This window comes from Sycon ciliatum, chromosome 7 (assembly GCF_964019385.1).
Source record: "Sycon ciliatum chromosome 7, ocSycCili1.1, whole genome shotgun sequence".
NCBI classification, from domain to species: domain Eukaryota; kingdom Metazoa; phylum Porifera; class Calcarea; order Leucosolenida; family Sycettidae; genus Sycon; species Sycon ciliatum.
This window is the reverse complement of record NC_088649.1, coordinates 23898795-23925642: the sequence shown is the minus strand read 5'-3', so window position 1 is coordinate 23925642 and position 26848 is coordinate 23898795. Positions and strand designations below refer to the sequence as shown.

At 47.6% G+C, this 26848-nt stretch overlaps 1 protein-coding gene across 1 annotated transcript in view; it reads right to left on the bottom strand.

The window, feature by feature from the left end:
* The window catches only part of LOC135821733 (uncharacterized), a 96640-nt gene that overhangs the window by 13307 nt on the left and 56485 nt on the right, over positions 1–26848 (bottom strand). The window contains exons 12-17 of the mRNA XM_065334732.1: positions 10821–10892; positions 8871–8939; positions 6975–7049; positions 4734–4852; positions 3360–3470; positions 2132–2365 (exon numbers count right to left, since the gene is read on the bottom strand). Of these exons, the coding sequence (XP_065190804.1) occupies positions 2132–2365; positions 3360–3470; positions 4734–4852; positions 6975–7049; positions 8871–8939; positions 10821–10892 (680 nt within the window). The remainder of the gene's footprint in view (positions 1–2131; positions 2366–3359; positions 3471–4733; positions 4853–6974; positions 7050–8870; positions 8940–10820; positions 10893–26848) is intronic.

Sequence of the window (26848 nt, the reverse complement as noted above, 5' to 3'; positions counted from 1 at the left end):
TTATTATTATTATTTTGGCCGAAAATTTGTTGCAGCCGTAATTTTGTTTTTGCAAAGGTTCAGTGTGACGGTGTACACAAGCAGCAGCAGTACAGGCCACATTTGGTTCCGCCGAAATGTGTTTTAGCCCTGGAGGCCGAGAAATTTGAACGGGCCGAAAATTTGTCGACTTAGGGGCCGTCCGTAATTATCGATCTTTTTCACGAAGAGAAAAAGTTTCGTTTATGGGTGGGTGGGTTGAGGAGAGGAGAGGTTCGTTTTGAAAAAAATGATAGCTGAAACATCAATCCATTCTAGCTGTCAAATCAATATATTTTTCGTTGCAGGGGATCGGTGAGGGGGGGGGGGGAGGGTCGTAACTAAACTTTTTCCTTCCGTGAAAACGTATCAATATTGCCGGATGGCCCTTTACAGTAGTGAAATTAAGGCTAGGTAAAGTAAAACCTATTAAGGAGACCAATCGGATAAGGCGACAACCTGTCCTAGAAGACTGCTGCAACCAGGACCAAGTGTGCGAGATGTATGGGTGCCAGTTGTAATGTTGTCAAGCAGGGAGTGTGTGAGATTTACGAGTGTGATTTGATTTTTCTTTCTTTCCTCTTTCTTGAGTGTGATTGGACAGGACACTGCGCTGACATAGAATGAGTGTCGTTGTGATAACATCATTTACGAGTGCGTTGTTACGATACAGTGTTTGTTGTCCGTGTTTGTCGGATACGCCGATATAATCAGTTGCATAGATAATACTTACGTTGTTGCTTGCATTCTCGCTCTCCACAGCAACTCCACCGCGTGCTGCGTTCTATGTATTCCTATTCTGTACACTGACTCTCTCTGACAGGGTTTGCTGTCACCCTGTCTCTGGGCGCAAGCACCCTCTGACAGACCAAACTGATTTGCTTCATCTCCACAATATTTATCTCCTTTCGATTTGAATTTCTGTTTGTTCTGCACTCTGATTTTTCCTTGTTGTTTGCACCTACGCTTTTGGACGTGGAACTTTGCTGTCGCCATCGCGTCGCCATTATTTATATCCATGGTTACGTTGTGGTATGACTCATCGATGCATCATGTATGATCATCTGTTTTGTCTTTGATCTTCATCATTCATGCATGCACGCACACTGATGTACACGTAAGCCAATGCACGCACGCGGGCACGTTATGCTGATGACAGCGATTTGGCGATCGTTGTTGTTGTTGTTGTTTTCTGGTTGATTTGAGAGTATGGTTGAAACCAATAAGTAAATATAGTCTTCTAGTTGTCTCCACGAAAAGGCCAGGAAATCGCGCTACAACATGGGTCTGAAGACCGCATAGTTTTTAGTTGTGGTCGATAATTTCACACCAAGGGATGCTATTTCCAGTCAAATGGCCCTGGACAAGGAGACCACCTGTTGACAGAGACCACATTTTGAATGTCCCTTGAGCGGTCGTCTTAGCCAGGTTTCACTATATTGCTTAAAAAAAGATCAAATATTCCGCTGTAGGTAAGAGCATACCGTAGCCATAAGCGAGGGTCCCTTGTTCAAGTGCCAGTGGCGACTGTCACGATTTCTCCTAGACTACTTGCCGTGAAGCTTTGAAACACCGTGCCGCAGGAACTCACGTTCACTCGTCGTCCAACCCCACTTAAAGGATTACTGAAAGTGTTTTTCTACGGTTAATATGGCCGAATAGTCCCTCTGGCATCGGTCGTGATTTTCCCATTTCTCTCTGATTGTTAATTTTGTTCGAACTTGGCTTGTAAGTACCGGTACATACATTTCCTGTTGACTGCTTTCTCATTTTCGCGATTACAGCTTTATCGAGCCGCATTTTTTATTCTATCGCCATCATAATATTGGGCATCAATGCCCGTTTGGTGTGCGATGTAAAATAAAACTTCAAACAAGCAACAAACAACTATGCACATTGTCAACTCCCTCAATCTTATTACGAATACAGCCAGACCTCGCTTATCCGGTCCTCTTTCCCTCGCCATCCGGAAGAAAATGGCCGGTTACGGATGCACAGCATACATGATGCATCCAACATAACCGGTATTCGGTTATCCGGTTCCCTCGCCTATCCGGATATTTTTGTGTGCGGTTAAGCGAGGTTGACTGTATTCGCCAGTAGGAATACTCACGCAAACATAGGACTGGCTCTTCGCTCCATGTGCCTTGCTCACAGCTCTCGCGTGTGCAAATGAAGTCAATGTGATCCAACACTCGATCAACCCCCTTCTTGATGTCCTTAACCATCTTCATCTCGTATCCCAGATCACAAGACAGCCTGACTAATGTATGTATGCGACGCGAATTATAGTATGACACCAACCCATGAGAAATGTTTAGGGTCGGGCAATATCCTGGAGAATAATCTGCGCTCAAGCAACATGAAAACGCAAATGCATGCATACACGTACGTGCATGCATGCACGTGCACGCGCGCGTGCACACACACACACGCACACACACACACACACACACATACACATACACATGTAGGAGTTGCATTTTAATAGAAAGTATATTTTTCGCAGTAAAAGAGTATTTATTTGTAGAGCTTGTGTTGATACAGATTCCTAGGTTCAAACCCCAAGATGGGCAGTTAGTTACATTTTTTCTCTCCTTGCGTATTTTGTATCTGCATGTTATTACCCTTTCCGTGAGTCGCTCGTGAGTAATGTATGAGTCGTGGATGGCTAAACCCGTATTTACCCGTATGACTGCTGCTAGTGTTATTGTTCTAGACCATTAGCATAATTAACCAATCACAGTTCACAGATCTGGAATATTCTAGAATTTCGTCGGCGACCGGTTTATATAGATTGCTCATTGGTTGATGACCTAAAAACATGGCTGCCGTTCGCCGCGTGTTTTGTCTTCTTGCATTGTTCTTTTCTTGTGCTCCTTTCACTTCTTATCTTTACTTGCCGAGTGTGTAACTAATAATTCTGTCCTAACGAGTATTCGTGAAACCACAAAGTGAGTGCTTTGTTGAGTGTGTGAAATTGTCTCCGAGGGCCAGCTACTACATTGGTGGCAGCGGTGGGATTCGAACCCACGCCTCCGGAGAGACTGGGGGCCAGCTACTACACACACATATAATATACGACATGTATATTATAAACTAAATCTGCGGACAGAACTGTTTCGCCCTATGTGGACTCACCGCCGCAGCACAGAGAAAAGGAAGCCATATAAAAACAACCAGGCAAGTTTTCTTCAACACAGGCATGACAAACGCATAAACGTTTCAAGCATGCAGATATCCCCCCCCCCCATTTCGGGGGGGGGGAGGAGAGCAGCCCTGGACTCTCAAAACAAGCAGCACAAATCAACATGAAGAAAAGGAATTGCAAACTATCTTACCTCTAACCAAGCACTCTACACACTCGTAGTCCACGAGTGTACCTTCACACGTAGCATTGCACTCAGCCGATGCAGGACTTTGCTCGTTGACGCAATTTTGCCGACATATACCTGTGCCCATGTAGTGTTTTGCGGACAGATAAAGAGAAAGGAAGAGTGAGGGAGAGGGAAAGAGAAAGAGAGGGAGGGAGAGGGAGAGGGAGAGGGAGAGGGAGAGGGAGAGGGAGAGGGAGAGGGAGAGGGAGAGGGAGAGGGAGAGGGAGAGGGAGAGGGAGAGGGAGAGGGAGAGGGAGAGGGAGAGGGAGAGGGAGAGAGAGTGAGAGAGTGTGAGAGAGAGTGAGAGAGTGAGAGAGAAAGAGTGAGAGAGAGAGAGTGAGGAAGAGAAAGAAATAAAGAGAGAGAGATGGGGGAGTGAAAATTTGAATGAGTCACTAAGCACACGAGCAAGGTACCGTATTTTCCGGAGTATAGTGCGCACTTTAGATGTGCTATTTTAGGCCCTAAATCGCAGGTGCGCACTATGCTCCGAGTATGAAATGCATGTGCTTCAATGAAGATTGAAGTGCGCACCCCCAATGAAGATTGGGGGTGCGCATTATACAAAGGTGCGCACTATACTCCGAAAAATACGGTAAAGTGAGTCAGCGCGTGCGTGAGTTACAGTAGTCAGTGAGCCAGACAGTGAGTGGTTGAGTGAGCAAGTGAGTGACAATAGAGAGAGAGCAGAGAGAGCACACAATACAAGGCGGGCATGTGCTCGATTAAAACCCAGTCCAAGTAATGAGTTATGGGACAAGAATTAGTCGACTCCTGACCAAACGAACACCATAGGGCAGGAGAATTAGTTCTTGATAGGCAAAGTTCTTTGTAACTGAAATCCACTTACACTAACTAAACACGCAGCAAGGCATGACCGGCAAGTAGCCCATGACTGCATGAGTACACTTGGTTTGCATGCGGCCCTACACGATTCGGTTCGTTATACGCTAGAAGGGTTCGCTATAATTAAAGGGTCAATTGTGTATTGGTTCAAGCAGGGACATGCACAATGGTTCACTATACCCCAAAATTTGCTATATGAGCCAGAGCACACTAAAATATGACCAGAGGGCAAACAATTTGATTCTTAGGGTTTTTTTCAAAATGATCAAACACACCTGATGTTCACCGTCTGAAAGTTTTGGATTGATCTGACTTGTCTATGTGTTGCTACAGTGCTATTATATGCAGACATGTTGTAACTGTGGAATTCTATGTACATGGGTTGATATTCTTGTATACAGTTTATATGTGCCCCCTCCCCGTGCCCCATGCGGGCTACGCGTCTGTACACACGCATACTAGTACATGGAGTAAGAATGGTCCACCACGCACCTGAGCTGTTGATCTGATTCACTGACTTCATCGCTGACGCCTCAATGTCCAGGTGTACACCATCGCGTATCACATGGCACAGGTTTGTAGTCGTGCTCAGCCGGTTGCCCTTCAGGTATCTGTGGTGGATTGCAACAGTGAGTGTGCAGACAATGAAAATAATTTGTTAGCATCTCACAGGGCATCTTTGAGAAGATCGAGCTTGGCGCAGATCAAATGCATTCCGTGGTACGAACTACTTTAATGCATTTTCCCCCCGCGCGCAACGGCATTACCAGCATTCCCGACCCATTTCGCCTTGAGCACCCTGCAAGGCCTGTTGTGATTGCCCACAGTTGGCAAAGTAGAATAATAAAATACAACACATTGGTCCCAACCACTGGTTGGAAAGCGTTTAACCCTTTAAGAGCCACAGGAAAATTTCAAAATTCTGCATTTTTTCGTGTTCCTTGGATCATAGCTTCAGTTCTACTCACTCAATCCTCACAATCTAGGGCTTCCTGGAAAGGTCTCCGCGAGAGGAAGACAATGAGGTCGATCATGATAGCCAGCACACCGTCTATCCAGCGCTAGATCGCAGCGACAGTACGAAAAATGCCCCAAATGCGTCCAATTGCGTCCCGCTCCAGATATTTCATTTTGCTCGATCGTGGAGTTCCAATTTTTTCGCTGTGTACTCTTGACAATATCAACAGTGAAACCCGTGCAAATTCGAGTAAACCAGCGTGACGAAAAGTCTCAAAATTCTCAATACTAAAGTCGCACTGCGCGCTTTTGAAATTGCCGCGATCGCGGCTCAACTTACGAGTGATTTATCTCAGGACCCGTTGCTTGCAGCGCTTCGTGGATTGTTTCTCCCGACAGGTGAGAGTTTTCCCTTCGCCCTGGATATTTCGATCACTGGATTTGAGCGAGATTGGACTGAGTTACGATCTTTTGAAGTTTTGCATTTGAATGCGTCGTTTACGACGCATTGAAGTATGGGGCGGCTCTTAAAGGGTTAAGAGAGCATGTCTGAGAATACCAAAAGTATGTGTGCAAGTGGATCTCTCCGATTTCGCTCAAAATTTGCAGGTAGGTTCCCTTTGGGGTGTGGATCGATTGTGCAAAGCCCTTGAAAATGATTCTGAAGGGAGCCTTGAAATTTGCATACCCTCAAAAATGGCCGAAATATCACATTATTTATGGGTCTAGAAACGAGTCACGCCACAGCGTATACGAACAAGCTATGAACAAAACTCCATCAAGCCAACATTGCCTCAACCTTAGAAGAGTTCCTGGAGCAGTACCGCTTAGCCACGCGAGCATCCCAGAAGACGAGGTCCATCACCCCCTGACGCCACAAATGACCGTCTTGAAAATAGCCAATTTACAAGCGCTGGCAATACAGCCAGCTACGTCCTCAATTGGCCAGAACTATACACCGGCAGATAGTAGAACACCTCTTCTAGCGCTGAGGACATGTCCCCCATCTTCCTTTTGGGGTTTTCTTGAAATAAACTTTTTGAATTTTTCCAATCGACCATGCTGAAATACGGCCAAAGGCATACCTGCGCAGGAAAGCTCGCCCCTCCGCGACGTCTCCTCAGCAATTTCTACTCCAACACTACTCCCAAGGCCGCAGAACAAAGTGTAGTGTTGACTCTGACAAGGAAAAGCAGCGGTGATCACTTGTCACTCCAAACGACAAGCTTCTCCTTGCGCCACCAATAATTTTTTGTGCGACTGTTGATGCGTACAGTGAAAATGAACGTACTCCCGAGACATTCGTGGTCGACGGATCTTATCCCTACGTGGACCAGTGACGTGCTGGATGAACGTCGACTGTTCTACGATAGTACTGACGGGCGCACGTGTGCCGCTATGCACGCGTACTAGTACATAGATGTCGCGTGCGAACATGCATTCCGCAGAAAAAATTGTGAGTGAATAGGACTAGTTTTGGAAAATCACGAAAATCACTGGTTTTGGCTCCGCGGGTCAGTTACACACCCTGGCCGTGCTGAAAGGGTTAAAAATGTGCAGGAATGGACTCAGATGGAGAGACAAGGTTTAATTTATACAAAAGGAGAAAGACCAAGGAACTACAAGTTACGCTATACGTCGGTCAGTGTCATGCAACGTTATCGCATGAGCTGATTGTTTAGTAACTGGTGGTGTTAGTGGACAGTATAGCGTAACTTGTAGTTCCTTGGTCTTTCTCTTTTGTAGAAGTTTAAAAAAAGTGTTGACCATACTCACATCTTGCCTTGTATGTTACGGCCGTAGGTAAAGAAATGATCGGGAAACGAGGTGTATTTATTGTCTTCCAGCCCACTGCAGCGAAAGCACGCACCAGCAAGAACGGGCAGTATGGTAGAGAAGCACAGACAGTCAACTCATATGCACTGGCCGATTGGCAACTTTGCTTTCAAACATGCCATCTGCATGTTTTTTCTTCCATAAAAAAAGTAAAATGAAAAAAAGTTAGCCGGATTCGCGGCCGCATCACCTGACATGTTTATGAACACATCAAGCAAATACATTCACATCGGCGAGCCGCCACTTCGCCCATATGTCCTCAGTGTCAACTGCAAGGATGCAGTTTACTGGGTAATAGGGCCTTTACACGCCCGCTTGTTGAGACATTTATCCCCTCTTCCCTGACTCACTTTTCTTCCATACCAACAAAAAAAGATATGCGAACAAGAATGCTTCACTGCAACGTGCAGTGTAAGATTAAATGGCCCTTTCAAAGAAAGATGTTGAGAGTCAGGAAATGGGATAGGAGAAAGGAATTTGAACAATTCTAAAGAAATGTCTCATACAGCTTTATTGAGCTTGAGCCGTTTGCAGGCAACTCCCCTACACTCCAGAAAGCACTGCGTTTCTCACAAAATTCAGCAATTTTTCAACTTTTCGGTCTGCCTGGTCATCGCCAGGAGTGGGAAAAAAACTATGAAAAAATGCTGCAGCGTATTGCGATTGATTGTTTTAACGATAGCTTGCACAGACCTCGGCCCTACCGGTAGGAACATCGTACACAGACATGCTGCACGGCCTCTGTTATAACATTGACCTAAAACTTGACCCTGAAACTGTTGCTAAGAGGCTAATGAAGGAGTCCACAAATTTTGGACGTGATCGTACAAGGCACATTACAAAATTCCATGGCAACAGCCATGGTAACCATGGAAATAGAGTATGGAATTTTGCATTCCAGTGCCATGGCAGGCTCAGACAGACATTAGGTCCTCACCATGATCGATGTGCCATGGTCAGAATTCACTTTGGACAGAGTTTCCAGTGCTCCGACATGAGCATGTGCATGTGTGGCCATTTTGACAATTATTTATAAAATTGCACATATGCAATGCACTGGACATAGTCTTGCATGTTGCGCTAATACTTTGCCTTACAAAGACTTCATCTGAACAATTGTTTCAAGAAAATTCTCGACCAAAAGCACTTTTTAAAAAGAGTTGGTGGACAAGCCGTTGATTATCCACTCTCATTGTAATATCAAAAAGAATTCTTTCTAGACCAAAGAGTGGTATATTTGATAAATACAGATAATATCTACGATACTTCTCCAGACGTTTCTGATATGTCTACAGTTAGCAAGAAGACATTTATTATAAAACAAATCTGAAGAGAAGGAAAACACAACTGAAGAGGCAAAACACATGAAGCACGGAAGTATCTCCCAAGCCAAGCAAGCATGCCGTTATGGTGCGAGGTCATACAACTGTGGCACAAATCTAGTACGGGAGTACATGAACTACAGGTCAAATATGGCATGGGGGAATCCATATACATCAGTTTCGTTGTTCTGAACATCATCATCAGTAGATAAATAATGGAGGGATTTGGGTGGTGGCACGGGTAAAACTTTTGCAACGCAACTTCTTGGGGCCTGCCGGTAGAATCCGTGGCTCAGTTTGCAAGTGATTTATATCAAGAACCACAGTTCGCAGCAGTTCGCGGATTGTTTCTACCAATAGGTGAGACTGGTCTCTTCGACCTAGATATTTGGATCCTTGGATTGGAGCGAGATTTGACTGAGTTAAGATTTCTGGAAGTTTTGCACTTGAATGCGTCGTTTAGGACGCATTCAAGTATGGGCGGCTTTCAAAGTGTTAAACACACCACACTCACAGCGAGAAGTGTGTTGCCAAGTTGTCGAACACTCCAGGACGTAACGGGATAAAGGTGTGCTTCAATCCACTGGAAAATAAAACACACAGTGGAACAGAGCAAAAGAAACAATGTGAAAGAAAACAGGAAGAAAATAGACTCCGAAAGGTCCACCGTTTCAAGAGGAGAGGTGCACACGTTTGCTTCCATGTAGTAATTGGGCTCGTAGCCCGTGTTTGCTTACGAATTCAAATAAAAAAATATACATACACTCATACGTAAAAAAAAAGAGAAGAAACACACAACACAACTCTATCCGCAAAGTGATATCGATCATTGTGCTTCGGCGCATCACGGAATCCGGGGCACTCTCTCGTCATCTTGGTACTACACAGTCCGGCTTCCGCCCGGGCCGTAGTACAGCGGACGTGGTATGGACCCAGCGGTGGATCGCTGCAAGAGCCATTCGTTACCGACAGCAATTTCACATTCTAGGCCTGGACATGTCCAAGGCCTTCGATACGATTAACCGCCTGAAGCTGCTGGAGGTGATGTCTGCAATCACCAATCCAGATTGCACATGTCTCATCCACCACCTACTCCACAACACAACTATCACTGTTAAGGTTGCAAGTGCCACAGCTGAACCGTTTGAGAGCACTATTGGAACACCACAAGGCGACAGTCTCAGCCCAGTTCTCTTCATCTGCTATCTGGAGGCTGCACTACAGGAATGCAGAACTCGTCTCGCGCCCCGCCCTGCTGGCGACGCAAGTCTACCACCAGAGACGGGTTATGCAGATGACATCTCCTATTATTCAACCTGCAGGCTGTGGCTTGAGAATGCTCTGCCTGTAATAGCAGACACACTGCACGATTGGTCATTAAAAGTAAATCCAGATAAAACAGAGTGGATCCGTGTGTCACCTGATTCCGAGAGCTGGCGGACATCTAGGCAGCTTGGCTCCTTGATGGGGGAGGAAGAGGATGTTCGGCGCAGGATGGAACTTGCCTCTCGCGTGTTTGGCCAGCTGTACGCCCTATGGCTGCGTAGAGATAAAGTAGCGGAGAAGACACGCTTACGCCTGTACAACGCTATCGTACTGCCGACATTCCTGTACAATTGCGAGACCTGGGGATTATCGTCAACAGCAATGGCCAAGGCAGACGCATTCCACCGGCGTCAAATGCGATCACTCCTTGGAATACGATACCCAGACACAATTTCAAACGACGACCTATACCGCAGAACCAAGAGCAACCCTATATCAGACACAGTTGCATGTAGGCGACTACGAATGACCGGTCATGTGCTACGGATGGACACGGACACGCCACCGCAAGTAGCCATGAGCGGCTATTTTGACAAGGGCAACAAAGCACCTCGTGGACGGCCAAGGTTGACACTGGCCACAAGTCTGGTTGCTCAGCTGAATAAGCTGGGTGTGCCAATGAAGACCATGGAAGACCTTTCCAGGTGCCGACAGCAAGCAGCAGACAAGACAGACTGGAGGAAACTGTGCAGCTCGACACCCGGCGAGAAATCGGTATCAGCAGCTACTACACCTAGCTGATGATGCTCACAAGACAGAAGCGGAAAAAACACTGAATTTCTTTATTTAGTGCTCTACTACGCGAAATGTGCTATTATTATTATTATTATTATTAGAAACACATGAGAACGAGATATGCAGCAACTATCCACGTCTGTAACAAGATGATAAACGGTTCTCATATTTTTCTTCCCTTTTTACATTTTATTATTGGCTCAGTATCCGAGTTTAAATTATACACACATACATACATACATTCCTGGAGAAAGTACTCGAGACACAGACACACAGGTAATTCTGTAGAATGAAGAAGGTAGCGAGGCAGTGGGACAGTGAGAGAAGGACACAGGGAAAATGTATTGTATTACTGGCTGTCTACTGGAAATGGGGAGCACTTTACTCAGCCGGAGGTACGTACAGCTTTGATAATCCCGTCATGTTGGAGAACTGCAATGGATGAAATGTTATCAGAGAGTCGTAGTCCAAGTACCTAGAATGGGATGGAGTAGAAAGAAAGAAAATGTTCGGAGAATTAATTAATACTACGGGGCCAGTCACACTGAGGGAAATTTTGAAAAAATCCCTAGTCACCATGGATATTTGCCGCTGTAGCGGGAGATTTGAGATTAAAATCCACGCGATGAAAATCAGTTCGAGGCCCCGCTTTTCCGCAGAAGATTATAATCATCTGCGTCTTCCACCAGCTTTCTTTGAGTTTCCTTGTTTTTTCATTGCGCTGTGAAGTGGAGCGATACTATAAGTACAATTTTTCATTTGGAATTAACTTTCGCTATATATATTCGTTAGGGGGCACAAAATAACTAAAGCTTGTACCAAACTAAAGTTTTTTTTGTGACCGTTCCGGGTGGCAGACCTCGACCAAAAACGAAATTTAGTACGTACCAAGCCTGCTGGTGGCGTGATCGAACGAAAGATTTCGTGAACGACAATTTGTAGTTGTACAGTACTCTAGAGGCTCTGTGGATGCAGCTCTGGCCCGGCAGCGGGACTGACAGACTGCCACAAGCAAATGGTGCCCAAAAATATAGCTCGTGTGGGTGAGGTTTTTTCATCGTGCGTATCCTGTGTGGCCGTGATGAAAAGTAGAAAAAATTATTCCCGACTTGTAATCTGAGGATTGTTCCCTCAGTGTGACCGGCCCCTTTGGGGTCCGATAGTGAGCCTCGCTCCATTATTCATGTTGCATTGTTGGCAGAAGTGTAACTATGTTGTATAGCCACGTGATTCAGAATGCAATGTTCTTTGCAACTCTTAGTTCTTTTTGTGCCAATTTTTGTGAAGGGGTGTTTGGCCAGGAGTTGGCAATGTCCACGCTAGCTTGGGTGACGTGTAAATACTTTAGAGTATAGGAACGTGATAGCTGTGTGCATAATTAGTATAACACGTTTGAGAGATCCGTGCGTTGTATGTGTGTGTGTGTGCGCACGCGTGCGCACCAAAGAAATTGCTGTTTGGCGAGCTGCCTGCCCCCCGTTCTCGTCACGGCCCGAAGAAGAGGTGGCGAGATGTGGTGTCGACTGACCTGGTGGACCTCGGCGTGACCACCTGGCTTGAGACTTGAGAGTTGCCAAGATCATCCCGGCTGGAGACGAGTTGCGAGTAGCACTCCACCGCCACGGCCCGCTCCTGATCCTCTTCTCTGTGTCTGTGGACACCCGTTTCGTGGACCAGGAGACCTGAAACTACATGCCAAGTTCTGCGCTCGTGTTCTCCCTTGAACTTGAACTTTCCGGCATTCGCTATCATTGCGTATGCAATGGGCAAGATCAAGGTCAAGGTCAAAGTAAGTGTGTGTGTGTGTGTGTGTGTGTGTGTGTGTTTGTTTGTGTGTGTGTGCGGGTGTGCATGTGTGCGTGCGTGCGTGAGTTTTCTCTTCTTCCTCAGTCATTTTTTCACTTTTTCCCATCGTCCTATTATTTCCCGCGAGGTCGCAGATCTTTTTTTGCGCAGGGGGGGGGGGGGGGGTATGTTAGGTACCTCCTCCAGTACGTTCTACAACCTTTTCCAAGCTAGCCTGCATGCACCCTCGTGCTCACCTTTTGTCTCCTTTTGTCACCTTCTGTTCCATTACTTGCGTGCCCATATTTGCCATAGCTACCCAGGCCCTTTATCTTGCCACCCTCAATCGCCCTCTTTCTCGCTCTCTTCCACAATACGGTCGTTTCATTCGTCTTTGTCTCCGTCTCTTCGTCTCCCACAATAAATGTTGTTCCACCTACCTGTTCCCGTTGTCCGTTGTGTCTGAGAGTATGACTCCTCTTTGTACCCAACAGGGTCATCATGTCATTGCTCTACAGATTCATAATGTCATTTCTTTACAGGTTCATGATGTCATTGCTCTACAGATCCATGTCATTCCTTTACAGGTTCATGATGTCATTGCTCTACAGGTTCATGATGTCATTGCTCTACAGGTTCATGATGTCATTCCTTTACAGGTTCATGATGTCATTGCTCTGCAGATTCATGTCATTCCTTTACAGGTTCATGATGTCATTGCTCTACATGTTCATGATGCCATTCCTTTACAGGTTTCAAATCTTTATTCTCACGATAGCCAGTGGCCAATAAGAGATAATAGTGTAAGAAAGGAGAAAGAGTGAGGAAGAATTGGGTGGGCAGGGCCTAGGGGTTAATGACTACTTAAGTGTACGGGCAGGGGTGGTCGCTACACGAGCATACAGAGTTGTGTACTTAAGTGTACGGGCAGGGGTGGTCGCTACACGAGCATACAGAGTTGTGCAACAGCAGGGATATCTCGGATTTGAAGGGAGTACGAGAAAGGATTTCGCGAAGCTGGGTGGGCAGGCAATTAAAGTAATGAAGGGCCTTGTACAAGGGAGAATGGAGACAGCGGTCAGTCCGCGGAGTTGGCAAGTGCCAAGTACGAGAGCGACGTAAATTATACGAAGGTTGCACGTTGCTAGCAGTATGCAGCGAGAGTATATGTGGTGGGGCATAATTATGGCGCAGAGAATGCGCGAAGAGTATATGTTTAACTTTAAAGCGTGAAAATAATGTTGGCCATTTGATGCGATGCAAAAGGTGGGAGTGTTCTAAGTGTGTGTAAAGGGGAAGGTGGAGACATATTCTGGCGCCTTTCCGCTGGAGTCGTTCTAGCCTGTCAAGGGAAGTGTGGGACAACGGTGTGAGAGCATTGCTCGCATATGAGAATATAGGTAGTATGTATGTCTGATAGATGTGAGATAAAGAATCACTGGTGAGTGTAGACCTTAGTCTAAAAAGAATAATTATTGAAAGACTTGAGTGATTTTTTGACGATGTATTCAACATGCTCCGTCCAACGGAGGTCATGCTGAAAGATTATTCCGAGGTGTTTGTGTTTTTGTGCTACGGTAAGCGGACTATTTCTGAGGGTGATCTGGGGTAGCTGTTCAGGGGGGGCGGTTATTGTGGTAGAACGGGAGGATGACTGTTTTCTTTGTGTTAACCAGCAGGTGCCATCTTTGAAGCCAGTCTCCAGCTGCTGTGACACTCTGTTGTAGGTTTCGGGTGCAGTCTTGAAGAGTTCTCGCTATGGAAATCAGAGCGGTATCATCTGCAAATTGGCTACAGGTTGTGCCGGGATTCTCACATGCGTGTGGAAGGTCTATGGTGTAGACGAGGAGTAGAAGCGGCCCAAGAACAGATCTCTGAGGGACGCCGGCAGGGATCTCGAGGAAAGGCGATAGGTCGCCATCCACCTGGACCCTTTGCCGACGCCCCAACAGGTACCGTCGGAACCACTCCAGGGCGTTGCCCTGGACACCATAGTGGGAGAGTTTTGCTAGAAGGCCTGCATGCCACACACGATCGAAGGCCTTGCTTAGATCGAAAAAGCAGGCATTGACGTGTTTCCCGTCGTCTCTCGCAGTGGAGAGGGTATGGACGAGACGGGCAAGTTACTGCTCAGTGCCGTCTTTCTCACGGAATCCGGACTGCTGGTTGGGCAGGTGGGGTGTGATGTGCTTGTAGAGGAGTTGATGTGCAATTTTTTCTTGGATTTTTGATGTAGTGCTCAAGAGAGAGATGGGGTCTGTAATTTGTTGGTTGGGTTGGGTCACCGGGCTTGGGTACTGGAGTAATGGTGGCATCTTTCCACTCCTGTGGGATTTCTCCGGTTTGGAACGATAGATTAAAGAGGGAAGATAACGACGGTGCAAGTTCCTTAGCCGCTTCTTTGAGTTGGCAGTTTGGAATAGAGTCGAACCTGGGGCTTTTATTGGTATCAACTCCGCGGAGGAGTTTTTCGACCTCAGCTTGGGAAGTCGAGATTTCTTGAAGGGGACTGAGGATGTCAGGGGTGGTGTTGATGGCTGGAGTTTGCTCATCCGCATTGGCCACAGACAGCTTGCTCTGTGAAATGAAGAATTCGTTGAGGGCAGCGGCTTTTTGTGCTGGTGTCGTTGCAGGAGTTGCTTGGCTGACGGGTTCGGGTATGCGTTGTTTTGTAGCTGTAGTTAGGTGCTTCATGAGGCGGTGTAGGGAAGTAGAGGAGGCTGTTGAGTTGTTTACGAAATCCGATTTTGCACGACGCAGGAGGGTGGTGACACGGTTTCTTTGGGCAGTGAACGTGTTCCAGTCGTCGGGCGAGCGTGAGTGAAGGTATATTCTGTGTTTTCTGTGCTTATCGTTGATCTCTTTCAAGAGGCCCTTTGATATCCATGGTCGTGCTGGCACGTTCTTCCTGTCCCAAGGGGGGTGAGTGCGAGTAACTTGGCAGTGTTCTTGGGCGATGCTCAGGACTTTGTCACGCCAGGATCGCCAGAAGGTGTCAACTGGGCACGGGTCGTGTTCGTTTGGATGGTGGTTGAGATTTGTGCGTGAAAGGGCTTCTCGAAGAAGGTGGATAGTGCTGTCTGTCCATGACCAGAATGTGGTGCTTCTGGATCGTGGAGGGGAGTTGTTAATTATGGGGGGCAGTTGATTATTGATGTGGCCACTGATAGTAGTGTGATCGGATGCGCCAAACGGTGGAAGTGATTGGATATGAACATCATTGCTGTGGAGTGAGGAGATAAGGTTCATGATGTCATTGCTCTACAGGTTCATAAGGTCATTCCTTTACAGGTTCATGATGTCATTCCTTTTCAGGTTTATGATATCATTCCTTTACTGGTTTATGATATCATTCCTTTATAGGCCATTCACAGGACGTGTAAACTCACTTTTATCGTACTGTCTCCAAGGATATTTACTCGGATACGATAAGCTTGGACTCACGCGTGTAACTGATTTATATCTTGGCTGAGGTCCTTTTGCTAGCAGTTATCTTTGCACGCCAGGAAAAGTGTCGGCTGTTGAAAGTGGGTACTGCAAATGCATTGCTTGAACAAAGGAAAATTCAAAATTTAACATTTCCCGGCATTTTCAGGGGGTCACTATGGATACATTGACGGTTGCAAAGTTTGCCCAGCACCGTGTGAACTGGATCACGGTTTGCCAGTGTTATCTTGGTCACACGCGTGCAAATATTTGCACGTCGTGTGAATGGCCCTTAACACGTTTATAATGTCATTCCTTTACAGGTTCATGATGTCATTCCTTTACAGGTTCATGATGTCATTCCTCTACCTGTTCACAATTTCCTTTCTCTACATATGCATGATCTCATTCCTTTTTTCGGAGCATGATGTCATTTTTCATACCTCGACATGTGCATGGCGTCATTCCCTTTTCCTGTGCATGTCATTCTTGTAACTGTGCGTGATGTCATACCTCTAAGTGTGCACGGAGAACACCAGCATTGGTTGCTTGTGGCCCAGTTGTGGGACACTGAGTTGACTTACTCTTGTGTGTACGTGTGTGTGTGTGGGGGGGGGGGGGCTGTGGTGCATCGTTTGCCGTTTGCGAAAGAGATCCATATCTCCACGGCTGTTACGGGGAGGTCACTTGGCAAGATGGCGGCGACCTGTAGCTACGCCCCTGGCAACAGAGGTCACACGGAAAGCGTGGGTACGCTCATCGCATTTTTCAAATTTTCATGATCATTTCTGCAGAAAGAAAAGGTTCTGTCACTTCGAATACTTGAAAATAGTACTTTTATTAGGGAGTTCAGTCACGTGACAAATCAGCTGAAAACAGCCTTCACGCGGGTCACGTACATTAGCATGGTAGCGGTGGCACCATGGACTTCGCTGCAGTTTTCGTCGAACTGCTTTGTCCTGCTTTCTTTTTCAAAATTGAAAGTTGGTGCGTTTTATAGCTGAGGTCTTCCTGCTCGTTTTGGTGCCGCACTTGCTTGGGCAACTGTAGTTTGAGCTTTTTGTTGTGAGGAGTGTAGTTTTCAATTGGATTTTTCATCCGGTTGGAGGGAGTACACGGCCAGGAAACACCCACCATCGTGTTCAGCGACCTCAAATTATGTAGAATAGTGCTTTCTTCTCGAGCTGGGGGATCGCTCTTCATCGCGCTTTCAAGACTTTCACCTCCTGGTCGCCCAAAATGAATGAATTTCTGGACCCAATATGTTCAAGCGTAGGAGTGTAGGAGTGTTTCAGATGATTTGTTGGCCTTAGTGAAAGATTGCACCTGACGGAGACTTTCGCTATTGCGACAAAAGTGAGCTATGATTAATTTTTGAATTCGACTCGTCGCCTTGAAACCAGAAAAAAATTGCTATGGAGTGGTGCTCTGACATGAATCGCGTCAGTGATTGGATTGTACGCATATTTCACTATTGTGCATTTTACATGTAAAATGTACATGTACATGATTGATCAACTGTGTGACAGCCGCAGTAAAGTTGGGCATCTGAAGATCAAACTGTTGTATTTATTATTTGTACATGTATAATACAACCATAGCCATCAGTGCTCACTTCAATTTCATAGTAATGGAACTCGTGTTCAATGGATTTAGCATTGTTGCTATGGTGGTTGCTACGGGCGCCGCGCTTGTTCTCATTGGTCATCGCTGGCCGAAATATTATATTTTGATCAATATTAGGACTAACCAACCTGTATTGCACCTATATTACACCTATATTGCACCTACAAGCCAGATTTCATAGCATTCTGACAATTATTGTAATGTTGCTAAGCATTTGCTAGGCTTTCCGGAAAACCCTGTTGGTGCCACAGCAGTATGGCATTCCGCATACATCATGATGAAGGTTGGCGTATGACTTTGACGCCTCATATCTCTGGTATCCTTCAAGATTTTTCAACCAAATTTTCTGTGCTATCTCCTGTACTGTAGTTCTTCCCGAAAACAAACAGTTTTCTTGGTTTACTACGAAAGAAAAAAATACGGTGATATCCCTACTTTTATGGATTTCGTCTCTTCAGTCTCTTGCTCGTCAAAAAATGTTGTTGGAGGCAGCTGTGCTCCGCGAAGTGCAACGGATACCGCTCAGTAGCAGATAAAGGAGATGTGCTTCGCAGGACTCTTTCGCAAAATGACGACCTGCGCCTCGGATCGGGGGAGAACTTTTTATCAAGTTTACTCAATCTCCGGACAGCTATAGCTGTTTCGACCTTGTTAGGTCTCATCAGCGGAGTTCACAGTGTGTGGCCGAACAGATCAGCAAGAATTAGTTTCAACCCTGGTACAGTGTTAGGTCTCATCAGAGGAGCTCAGAGTGTGTGGCCGAACAGATCAGCAAGAATTAATTTCAACCCTGTACAAGGAAGGACATGGCACTCGAGAAGGTGAAGCTTAGGAGTCACATTGCCTAACTTGCGTGCCAGAACCTCCGCTCTGCAGGTGGCCATGAAGGTGTGGATGGCATCAACCAGAACCTGCCTTGTTGCTGTTGTAAAAACCAGCTTGCCGCTGAACAGCTTGCGACATGCTGCATACTCTGTGAAGAGTCTCGAGTAGCGATCTCTCAAGGACTTTGCCTGGGCAAGCTATAAGCAGCTGAACCTCGCCGCTGTCCGCAGGTGTGCGACTCTGCACGACTGTAAGGGGAACAGAAGTGAGGGCAGCAATGACATCCGGTTTCAACGCACGGTGTATGTGGTTGCCGACAAATGCTCCGGAGTGATATGCTTGCCGCTTTATTTGGTACTGTGGCAGTACTGCTTCCAAGGAAGTAATAGTTACGCACGGGCCAGCTGCTTTTTTTAAAAATCTTTTACTGTTAATTTCTCGTGCTCTTTTCAAGCCACATCACCTCTCATCCATCAAATTGAGTTCCTTTTCTTTCTCCTTCCATAGGAAGTGCAGATTTGATGCCACAGTCTGCAAGCCAGCAGCCACTACTTCCTGCTGCTGAATGTGCAGCGTCACACACTGCAGCTGCCTTAGAATGCTTTGTGCTTCTGACTGTAGGTGTAGTTGTTGTGTTGCTGTGTCGTGTACGTTCTTGTAGCGTCACAAACTGCAGCTGACTAAGAATGCTTTGTGCTTCTGACTGTAGGTGTAGTTGTTGTGTTGCTGTGTCGTGTACGTTCTTGTAGGCATTGATAAGTGCTGTAAACGCTGCAGAGTCACCGTCATCTGCAGCAAGAAACATACATTTGCTCAGTGCAATATCGATTTGATGTGCGTCAGCACAAAGTGCACCGTAAATCCAGGGATAAATCCCTAGATCTAGGTGGAGCACAGGAATACACACGTTGTTGTGTTCACTACTAACACCTCAAAAGTTTCAGGATCGCACAGACGCCACAAGACAAAAGGTCACGTAATTCTTTACGGACTATAATGAATGAACAGTAGAATACATTGAGAAGAAGAGACTGGAAAAATACGAACTACATCGGAAAGAGAACTCTAGAACACTAAAGAAAAACAAACCACAGCATCAAGGAAAAGAACAACGCATGAGGGGTAAAGCGCTGGCCAGCCACAACGTGCGTCCAACTTTGGCATGAGCGTACAGAAGAGCGTACAGCGCTCGGAAAGCGGAAGCTAAATTTGGCAAAGCGACAGCAATAGTACAGTACGGCGCGAGGCACATGAGCAGTACGAGGCGCGGCCCCTATACGCGTGTGCGGCAAACATTACACACCATGTACCATATATGCATGAACAGCGCGGGGCGCATGCTAACTCATTCAACATCAGTGCGCGGCGCAGGCATCTAGCTAGCTGGCGCAAGCATGATCATAATTGCATGCCATCACGCAATCAGCGCACATAAATCGCGCATCAAATAAATAAGTAATCAAACACAAATCAACACATCAACTAAATAAATCAACGAGCTAACAAGAACACAATTCAAAAATGCAACGAAGAAATAATTACTATTCTAGTCGGTTATTCGCATGGGACCAAGCGCAATGTCCAAGCTGATGAACTGTGATTGCACAAGGTAAGCCCAAGCTCCTGAGCTAACCGTTCTGGTGTGCAGTCTTCTTCGTGCTGCAAACACACACTACACAATGTGTCGTATCTCGTAACAAGTACTGTACCAAATCACAACGAACACTAACAATACGCAATAGTAAACAATAATCAAAAACACTACGCAAAAAAGCAAAGCAAGCAGCACCTAGCCAGGGAGACAAGCAGGAGTCACGGTCGCAACGAGATCTCGACGACACCCCAGAAGACCTTTCTCCGACACGATACACAACATTCTCCCCACCAAAGGGCTTCAACCACACTGATCACAAATCAAGACGAGGTGGTGGTCGAACGGTACGACGAGATCGACGCGTAACTTGCGGTTCAACGGTCGTCGAAGGTATTTCAACATCATCGACGACGTTGACTGGATCAGCGCTCGCGGGTGTCTGCGGCTGCGGCTCAGCGTCCACAGCAGGCGGCTCAACATGCTCCTTCGCTACTTCCAACGGAACCAAGCGTTGAATGGGCCGTAGCATGGACGATTGGCCAACTTGGACTTTGGCCACCCTGCACTTGCCATCTCTTCCAGGATACAGCTCTGCGACCCTACCCAAGCGCCATGATTGCCGCTTCCGGTTGTCGTCGGCAATAAACACAACGTCGTTCACGACAATCGGAGTTGACTTCGACCGATGATACTCACTGAGACGAATGAGATACTCAGACGACCAACGCTGGTTGAGGTGCTCGTAGACGGTGTGGACATACTTGACTCGAGCGGACAACTGCCGTGGATCGAGTGGTCTGTCAGACGAGGCAATACCGGTTGCAAAGATGTCTCCCAACATCATGGCTGGAGTCAGCGGCGACTCGTCAGCTACATCCGTAGAAACCGGAGTGAGGGGTCGAGAGTTGACGACTCTCTCGATCTCCGTCAAGACAGTGAACAGCTCGTCTCGACTCAATGACGCTCGACCGAGAACCTTCTTCAAGGGAGCTTTCACACATGCCACCAGACGCTCATAGAACCCTCCATGCCACGGGGCAGATGGCGGATTGAAGAACCACGGGATTGCCACCTTGTCTGCGGCGGACTTGAACGTCGTAGCATTATCTGAACGTATACGCAGCGGCTTCCCACGACGGGCGATGAAACGACGCAATGCTAGCAGGAACACCTCTGTCGACAGGCTATCCACGAGCTCTAGGTGCACTGCGCGAGTAGTACCGCACACGAAGAGTGCGACCCACACTTTCTGAACATTTGATGAACTGCGCACGTACAACGGACCTGCATAATCAATACCTGTGAGACCGAATGGCTGGTGGTGCTTCACCCTGTCTGAGGGCAACGGCGGCATCTCCTCAGCAGCAGTCTGTGCGCGAAATCTGCGGCAAACAATGCACTTCTCCGACACGATACGAAGAAACCGACGAGCTCCGAGAATCCAGAACTGCTGTTGTAGAAACGCAAGCACGCTCTCTACACCCTGGTGCATTCGCTGAAGGTGAGCATCACGCAGAAACAACTCACTTAGATGACATCTGCCCAGGATGATCGGATGCTGAACCTCGTAGGACAGATCGCTCTCCTGCAGACGACCACGAACTCTGAGCAAACCAGCTTCATCCAGAAACGGAGACAACTTGAACAGCTTCGAACCCTTCTTCAGTGGCTCCTTGCTCCGCAACTGGGACAACTCCTTGGGGAAGCATTGCTCTTGGATGGCGCGAAACATCACAGACTCAGCAGATGGAATCAATTCTGCACGCGAAACACCCTTGTGTCGCCATGACAGCATACTTGCGACCAAACCGCGAGCTCGCTGCCACTTGGAGAACTTCTCCCACGGCCAAACAACTGGAGTGTCAACCTCCACAGCCGACACGCGTGCTTCGGTGACGGACTCATTGGTGCTCTGAAACGAGATGACTGGTGGCCACTGAGACTCATCGCTCAACCATGACGGACCATGCAGCCACATCTCCTTCTGCAAGTCACACACTGGGACACCACGCGAGACAAGATCTGCAGGGTTGCTAACTCCTGGACAGTGACGCCATTCTACTTGCAGCTTCTGCGAAACTTCTTGCACTGCAGCAACTCGATTAGCAACATACGTCTTCCAGTGATACGACGGCTTTGAGATCCAGTGCCATGTGGTTAGGCTGTCTGTCCACCCCACAATCCTTTCAATTGGCACTCTCAATTCATTGACGACAAAGGACAACATCTTCACGCCAAGACACACAGCCGACAATTCCAGACGCGCAAGAGTGGGACGTACAACAGGTGCAACCTTCGCCTTCGCACACAACAAAGCAGACGTCAAACCGGACACAACATAGAAACAACAGCCATAGCCCTTCTCGGATGCATCTGAGAATACATGCAAAGTGACTGGAGCATCTGGAGTACACCCGATCCATCTGGGGATTTTAACCCTTTCCATGCCATGGACGCGTATACGCGTTTTTTTAGTATGAGCCGATTGGCCATGGACGCGTTTACGCGTTCTGCCTGGACTGTACAATGTACACTGTACAGTACATGTGTATCGCGCGCTATAGACGAGTGTACAAACTGTCATAACTCCGGCAAAATATCTCGGACTGCTAAGGTTGAGACACCGCTGGAAAGGTCTTGAGCTCCGCTTTCCAGGGATATAAAGTTCTTCGCGATACGACAAGGTATGACTGAGCGGCAATAAATTGAACGGCCAGAATGCGCAAATTTCATTTTTTGGCGATCGATTCAATTTTTTGTTCGCAACTTCGTGCGGGCTAGGGGATTTCCCCTAGACACAGCGCGTGCGCAGTCAGCTGCAACAATCGCGCTTGAATCTCAGCTTTCCAACGCAGTTTGAATCGTGAAAATCAGTTCCCAATGAGCAAGAAGACGAAAGAAAATATGAGAGGCAGTCGTTTTGTTATTTTCAGGCATGGTAGGGGGGACTTTGAGAGGAGATGGAAGTGGCCCTGGTATGCCTGTCGCGCTGTGAGTCCCTGAAATGGCTTCGTGTTGTCCAGATCTTTCCAACAAGCCATGGATCGTGAAAATCCATCAAGGTATAGTGAAATAGCAATAAATTTCGTTCTGAGGTGCCCGTGCAGCTTTGAACAGTTGAGCTCAGCGACTGAACAATGCGTGGCCAACACAGGAAAACATGCTGGCATGGAAAGGGTTAACGGAAGAAAGCGCTGCGAGCTCTCCCCACCATGAAGCACATCGGACAGCCAAATCAATAGGGAATGGGTCATCCCAACCACCGCCGAGCTTCCAACTCTCTTGCAACATCATCTTGCCTGGCACAACTGCGGGTGACGCCCAACCTAGCGGATCGAACACAGCGGCAACACAACGCAACAAAGCACGACGAGACCAACCAGACACTTCCTTGGGACACTCAACATCACCGAGCGCAGCCACCGAAATACAATCTGACTCGGTGTTCCACACAATACCCAGTGCCTTGGAACCAGCCTCGGGGTCTGAGGTCATCGTGTTCCCTCGCCACTTCCGCAACTCCATGCCTGCTCCCTGCAAAACATTAACGCTATACTCCTGCAGCTTTTCAGCATCCGCACAGCATGGCAAGCTAGAAACGCAATCATCAACATAAAAACTACGCAGCAGCAGCTCTATGATATCACGCTCAGCAGCAGAAGCAGACTCGAATGCACTATCGAGATGAAAGCGCAGCACAGCACTAAGTATGAAAGGAGAACAATTCACTCCAAAAGGCAGCTTCTTTAAACGCCAGATACACATTTCTTCGCTACCTATCTCAGGCCAAACAAAACGCAGATATGGCCTATCTTCTTCACGCATTCCGATCATAAAAAAAGCCTTGCGAATATCGGCTTGTACAGCACATTCATACTCACGGAACCTGAGGAGGATACCAGTGAGATCCGGTAAGAGTGATGGCCCGGGATCGACCATGTCGTTTAGGGATGGTGCTCCGGTGCAGGCGGCGGATGCATTGAAGACGACCCGTGTCTTCGTCGTTGAGGCGTCGCTACGGAATACGGCATGATGCGGCATGTAATAGCCGGCTTCCTCCGGATGCGGTTCCTTTTCAATGGCATCCAGCTTCAAGTACTCAGTGATGAGGACGTCATCATACGCTGGACGTTGACCTCGTCTCTGTAGCTGCTTCAGCAGTGAGTGTGCCGCTGCCATCGCTTGGTTTAGGTTGGCTGGCGGACGCTTCTCAGATCGCCATAGCAATCCCACTTGGTAATGAGGGCCTTGCCGCTCTATCGGGAAGTCCGGTAACGTCTCAGCTATTTCCGGCACCTCTTCCATCTTCCACAGTCGGTCAAGTTCAATACAACTCACACTGACGGTCGCTGACTTGGTTTCACTATTAGCCGGTCCTGACAGCACCCAGCCTATTTCAGTGTGCCAGGCCGTCTCTCCATTGATTTGCTCCTTGCGGAGAAGGAACTCATTGCAGTAGTCAGCTCCAATCAGCATGTGCACTTCGCTTGATCCGGCCTTTGTCGAGTCATCAGACAGCTGCAATCCCTGTGACTGCCAACGTGCAATTGTGCTGTCTGCTAACGGATCGAACCGGAGACCTAGCGACTTCTTTTGCCAGGCATTGACGGAAATGGACTTCGTTGCACCCTTGATGGTGACACGGTACCTGTCCATCTTTTCAAACTTCGGCTCCACGTCAAACGCCTTCAGCCTAACAGTTTGCGATCCAAGGTGTGCCGGTTGCAGCGAGTTCACCAGTGGCGCGGTGATGAACGATGCCTGCGCACCTGGGTCGATGAATATGCGTACACTGGCCTTTCGGCTAGGTCCTTGTACCTCAGCCACGCCGGTCATCAAGTGCACGCTGTTTGCACTACATTCATACGTACCGACTTTCGATTCGGCTATCGGTTCGGATGTTACCTGTTTGTCCTCTCTGTGCAGTAGACTGTGGTGTCGCTTGTTGCAGTGCTTGCAACGACCCTTGTTCTGACAATTCATCACTCGATGTCCTGGTCTCAGGCAGTTGAAACACAGTCCCTCTGCCTTGACGTACGCGTTTCGGTGCTCAGACGCCATAGCTGACAATTTCTTGTTAGCCTCATCAACGCTGACCGTCAAACACTCTGCCGACGCAAACGGTATACGTTTGTCGCTGGTGCTAGACTTGGCAGGCTTCAGCTTGCTACGTCCGTGGGCTGTTTGGTAAGCCATACCATCCTCCGCAAACGCCTTCAAGTCCTTCGTGTAACATCTCTTCTCGATCAAGAAGGCCTTAGTTTCTGCCGACACAGCTTCTAGCAGGACTTGACGTACGACACATCCGAACAATTCAGTGTCGTCCAGCTCACCGATTTGTCCGCGGCTAGAGGTACGGCTAGGCCTGGCGAGTTTTGCCCACTTCTCCGTCTCGCGCGTCACTCGTACCACAAACTGGTAGAAACTCTCATCACTTTTCTGCTGTATGGCCATCAGGGCTTGCCACGCTTTGTCGGCGGTCTTCCCATGCGCCATCAGCAGCTCGCGCTTCGCTTCGGCAAAGGTGTTGCAGCCATAGCATGCACCTTCCAACTTGCTGCCAGCAACAGCCACGCGCAAGCGGATCAGGTACTCGTCGTCGCTGAACTCATTTTGCTTTGCCACATCCTCGAACAGTTCGAGATAGGTCTCAACAGTCTGCTTACCGTCGAACTTCGGCATCTTGATGGCAGCCCTCTTGCTCGCTAAACTGCCATTCGTCGTATTCAACAAAGTGCTCTCATCACTCTGAGTCTCTCGTGTGTGCTGGACTTGCAACTCCAAATCTGCAATCCTCGCAAGCAGCTGCTCGTCATCTTTCCTTTCCAATCTACTTCCTGCTCGTTCGTCGCGCTCTCTGTCTGCACGCACTTTCTCCTCGTGCTTCTCGATACGCTCCTCTACGTAAGTACGCAATGCCTCTCCAGTGTAGCCATAAGCTTGACCATTTGCGATCAGCTTCGCTTCTACCTCATCCATGTTCACGCGTCTCGATCCTGGCGTGGTCGCCAAAATGTTGTGTTCACTACTAACACCTCAAAAGTTTCAGGATCGCACAGACGCCACAAGACAAAAGGTCACGTAATTCTTTACGGACTATAATGAATGAACAGTAGAATACATTGAGAAGAAGAGACTGGAAAAATACGAACTACATCGGAAAGAGAACTCTAGAACACTAAAGAAAAACAAACCACAGCATCAAGGAAAAGAACAACGCATGAGGGGTAAAGCGCTGGCCAGCCACAACGTGCGTCCAACTTTGGCATGAGCGTACAGAAGAGCGTACAGCGCTCGGAAAGCGGAAGCTAAATTTGGCAAAGCGACAGCAATAGTACAGTACGGCGCGAGGCACATGAGCAGTACGAGGCGCGGCCCCTATACGCGTGTGCGGCAAACATTACACACCATGTACCATATATGCATGAACAGCGCGGGGCGCATGCTAACTCATTCAACATCAGTGCGCGGCGCAGGCATCTAGCTAGCTGGCGCAAGCATGATCATAATTGCATGCCATCACGCAATCAGCGCACATAAATCGCGCATCAAATAAATAAGTAATCAAACACAAATCAACACATCAACTAAATAAATCAACGAGCTAACAAGAACACAATTCAAAAATGCAACGAAGAAATAATTACTATTCTAGTCGGTTATTCGCATGGGACCAAGCGCAATGTCCAAGCTGATGAACTGTGATTGCACAAGGTAAGCCCAAGCTCCTGAGCTAACCGTTCTGGTGTGCAGTCTTCTTCGTGCTGCAAACACACACTACACAATGTGTCGTATCTCGTAACAAGTACTGTACCAAATCACAACGAACACTAACAATACGCAATAGTAAACAATAATCAAAAACACTACGCAAAAAAGCAAAGCAAGCAGCACCTAGCCAGGGAGACAAGCAGGAGTCACGGTCGCAACGAGATCTCGACGACACCCCAGAAGACCTTTCTCCGACACGATACACAACACACGTCTTGCAGCTCAACAGGAAGAATGGCTTTTCTAATCACGTTGTTGTACCGCCGTGCGTGCTGCAAGTTGGCACCTTCTGCAACGAACTCTGTATTTGAAGCGTTCTGGCAGCAAGTCAGCAATTGCTTTGTATGGCGGTGATGCAATGTCGTACAGTTTCGTCAGGGGAATATCCATGCCAATTGTTGCAT